This window comes from Paramisgurnus dabryanus, chromosome 7, assembly GCF_030506205.2.
Source record: "Paramisgurnus dabryanus chromosome 7, PD_genome_1.1, whole genome shotgun sequence".
Taxonomy (NCBI): Eukaryota; Metazoa; Chordata; class Actinopteri; order Cypriniformes; family Cobitidae; genus Paramisgurnus; species Paramisgurnus dabryanus.
In genome coordinates, this window is record NC_133343.1 from 29,416,638 (window position 1) to 29,421,166 (window position 4,529).

Consider the following 4,529-nt stretch of genomic DNA (forward strand, 5'->3'; position numbering starts at 1 on the left):
AGATTTCATCACCATTTTGCAAAAAGGAACGACATCTTAAATGTCATGGGCCAACAGGTGGGGCCAATGTGTTATTACATATTTATTTGTAAATATCCTATAAACCTGAAATAATTTTGCCAAACTATATATTGTTGGAAAGCTCTAAGAATGCAGTTTTCATATTTTAAGCCCATTTGATGATGGAAATTGTATAGTGACAGTCATTTGCTTAAATGTCACTGACCCCGTTGAATACATATAAATGATGATATATTTATGAATCTTCAAACATCTTGACAAACTATATATCATTGGAAATCTCTAAGAATGTAGTTGTCATATTTCAAAACCCTTCAGCAGTAATAATAATGCAGTGACAGTAATTTATTAACTTGTGACAAGAGTTTGCAGCTAACCATTGACACCTAGTGGCCTTTGTTGTGACAGAAACAAATTTAACTTGTAATTTGGATAAGAACTAAGTGGATTTATTTTTTAGCATTTTGGGTTTAAACCATTTATATTTGTATGTTTTAAAAGTAAAATACACTGTAAAAAATCTGATATTTACTAAAAAAAAATTGGTAACAATATTATACATAATATTTTGTGTGTGTGTGTGTGTGATTTACAGAAGGGAAGCAGTTCTTTAACTGTGGTGTTTTGTTGAGCGCTGTAGAGAGGACAACTATACGCTCGTCTGAAACCTGGAGGCTGAAGAGAGAGAATCAGGAGTCAATGACTGACCATCATTCTTACTGAATGCATCATTTCTGTCTTGTTTTTTCGTGTTGACAGCTTCAGAGATTTACTCACTATTTTGCCGAAGCAGCGCTGAAACTGCACATAAGTCACACACTGATGATGGATGCTACTCTTACAGTCCTTACACCGCAGAGCAAATTTATTATTGACTACAGACACAAAAAGACAAAGAAACATTTAAACCTTCACAATAAAACATCACGCAGCAGCTCAACATCACAGGACCTGTGGACTTACGCACGATCATCCTGGCACACACATCACAGAACTTGGGCTTCTTGCAGTAGTGATCTTTAAACTTGTGTGGTCTGTCGTTTACTGGTTGAATCGGTTCTGAAGGTGGAGGTTCATCCTTTTCCTCCTCTTCAACCTCTTCATCATAAATAAAATACACCTGCAAACACATACACACAAAAGTCATGTTTATGACATAAACTGTAAGCCTCATTCAAAGTCATGTTGACTTTATAATAGGACATTTAAAGCAAAGGTAACCTTTACACTGGTTTGTACTTACAGTACACGTATACATCATGCTACAGAAATCATAAAAACCCACACAAAAACCATCACTGTATCATCACATTACTGAACCTACTGTATGATCTTCCTCTATCACCACATTGTCTGGTGCAGGAGGATTGTCATGAATATCCAATGAGTCCTTGTCACCCATACTATAAAACACAATAAAGATGAAGATGAAGAAAGGATAGATTAGTCAAAAATTACAATTCTGTCATAATTTTCTCATCCTCATGTTGTTCTAGACCTTTAGGAGTTTATTCTGTTGACCACAAGAGAAGATATTTGGATAAATGATAATAAGCACACAGCTGCCGAACCATAGGAAAATCAAATATTATGAAAATCAATGGGTATCACCATTTATCAAAATATCTCCTCATCTTCAACAGGATAAACTCACAGGTTTAGATCAACATCACTGTTGACCCTCATTTTGTTTTAACAAAGTTAAAACAAGTTTAGTTTAATGCATGGATTGCATGATTTCTCTCATTTAACAACAAATTTTAAGTCGAATCAATTTATTTAAGCTTATTTACATCTATCGGATTTTACCCATCATGCATTGCAGCATGCATAAATGAACTGCTAGTGTTATATGAGTTTTGTTTTGCTGTTTGTTGTCTTTATTTACACTACTGCGGTTGTTTGTTGTTATTATTATTGTTGTTGTTTATTATTTTTGTGGTGAAGTTAAGAGCTCATCATGAGATTTGATTTCTGTCTGTCATCATTATTGAGACTTGTGTGTTTGTGTGTGTTTGTGTGTGTTGTGTGTTGAGGTCTCTGTGTGAAGTTGAAACCTTTGCTTTATTTGATGTAAGCTTTACTTTGCAAGGTGTCGTCTTTTTAAAGAGGCACAGATTCAGAGTCCTCTCAACATTACACGTTTCATTAAAGTAGTTAAAATAAGATGTGTGAAATAAAGTTTGTCATATTATTAACTGACCATGTGTAGGACAGGAAATGTTTCGTTAATCTAACAAGAATATATTGCTGCTGGAATGAGATTTATTTTGAGCGAATGAAAAATGTAAATGTCCTGTTCAGCAATCTTAAGTGGAGTTAAATGCAAATTTTAGGGCAACAAGTGACCATATGTTTTATTTCAATTGACTCATATTGTTTGGCCTATTGTCAGTGATGAGGGAAAAGAAATAACAGATTTTCTTTTTTGGGTGAACTATCCCTTTAAAGCAGCGCTTCTCAAACTTTATTAGCATGCGGTGCCCACTTGTGTACGATGCATCCCTTCACCCCCCCCCCAAAGAAAATATATGAGATATAATATTCTAAAACTTACAATTTTAATGAAACAAAGCTAATTAAATTATACAATGTAGTGTTAGTTAGCAGCCTTATTTTCTGAGATTTAATTAAACAGATTTTATAATAAATGAATGTATTTTATAAAATGAGACAGAAGTGACGTGTGGACTGTGGACTCTCAAGAGCACAAACAGTAAAGAGTTAACAATGTAAACAATGAGTTAACAAAGAGTTAAAAATGATGTTTAAACAGAGTACAAACAGCGTTCCCACACTTTTAGATCAATGATTTTATTGGTTTTCATGAAATGGTGTATACTGTATATTTTTACTGTGTGAATTTCACACAAACAGTCAGGGGCATGACATCATTAATCCAAAAAATCTTAAGGAAACAAAGAATTTTGCATTAAGAAAAAAGTTTTTGTAGGATCATTAATAATAACAGATTTATAAAAAGATTGTAATAAGTGAAATATGAGCTGGATTTGTTTTGGTGGGTTGTGTCTCACTGTTGAATCACACAGATAGTTTTCCTCTGACGTCATCATGACAACTATAGAGGGCTAATTTCACGGTATATATTTTGGAAATAAAGTAAAAGAAATTCATCTGAAGATATAACACAAAATATATCCAACTAGGACAAGTGTAAGGACATTGGGGAAAATGCTCATTTTGTAATACGGAGTAGCGAGGAGTCTTTATGTCATTTGTGTACAGGCATTTTGGAAAGATTGATTTTTGTCTTTTCAACTAAAATCTATTCAGTCATAACATTGAGTGTAAAAGAAAATATTTGTAGTTTGGTCAATTTCTTTATCTTCTATGACAAATATTTTATTCATAACTGAAGATTGTTAAAATCACCTCATTTACACAAGGTTTTCTTAATAGAAATGACTCTTTTAATGAAGTCTTTTAAAGTTGTGAAAAATGTACAAGGTCCATCTCATGTTAAATACCACAAGTCTGTAATTGGGGACTTGTGAACGTCTTCAGTTTAATTTTTTGTTCTTTAAGATTAAGAGTTTCTATCTTTGATGTCTAAATGTCTTCACACAATAACACATCAGCTCTGTAAACTCATTAGATTCACTGTTTGAGAGAAAACTACAGAGAAGAAAAATGGAAAGAGGAAAAATGATTCACACTCACGAATCAAACTGTGCCATGATTTTCAGCGTCACCTTCAGAAACCAGCAGAGAAAACTAAACCAGAGAATCTCTCATCATCATTAACATCAATTCAGTCAAGAAAATCCTTCAGATGTTGCATTTACTGGAAAACAGCAGAAATAAAGTTTTCAAATCAATCAAACTCTCAATATTTCATAAAAACACAACTGAAGTGTAAAATTGTGTTTAAAGAAACAACGTTTGCTCTGATTGCTTTTTAATGCACATTACAACTCATGGCTACCCCTTACAAAAATTAACCATGGTTTTACTACAGTTAAAAAAACATGGTAACTGTAAAAATTTTATCAACATTTCTGCAGAGACACACAGAAAACATCATTTAGTGAAACTCTTTCAGACCTTCAGCAGACGTCTCAGAAACAGCTGAAGGACTCTTTAAAGATGAAGTGTTTTTTAAATAACCCTGGATTGAGCTCATCTCATTTGTATTTAATGTCTTACCTGTGAGTACGCTGATCTTCCGCTTGAATCATTCATTCATGTTGGTTAGACTGAAGAGGTTGAAGAAGAGTCAGCAGTTGGTGGTCTTCATTTGCAGTTGGTGGTCTTCATCAGCAGACAGATCCATGTGTGGATATTTGAGGAAACTTCAGGCAGTCCCAGCTGTTGGAGTCGTACAGCTGACCCTCTGAACTCACTTTGGGATACTGGTGACCTTTTACACTTACAGTAATCCATCATAATATTCATCAAAAGTCTCTCACAACACCTTAACATGATGAACCTCATTGAATGAATTAAAGACATGTCCCAGTCAGATCTCACAATAGATTTTACATTAA

At 33.7% G+C, this 4,529-nt stretch overlaps 1 protein-coding gene across 1 annotated transcript in view; it reads right to left on the reverse strand.

Moving 5' to 3' along the window:
* Window positions 1–3,719, reverse strand: part of LOC135757777 (SH3 and cysteine-rich domain-containing protein 3-like) — a 6,408-nt gene extending 2,689 nt beyond the window's left edge. Inside the window, exons 1-6 of the mRNA XM_065272480.1 lie at window positions 3,703–3,719; window positions 1,346–1,424; window positions 985–1,141; window positions 799–896; window positions 637–696; window position 333 (exon numbers count right to left, since the gene is read on the reverse strand). Of these exons, the coding sequence (XP_065128552.1) occupies window position 333; window positions 637–696; window positions 799–896; window positions 985–1,141; window positions 1,346–1,424; window positions 3,703–3,719 (412 nt within the window). The remainder of the gene's footprint in view (window positions 1–332; window positions 334–636; window positions 697–798; window positions 897–984; window positions 1,142–1,345; window positions 1,425–3,702) is intronic.
* Window positions 3,720–4,529: the final 810 nt, after the last annotated feature.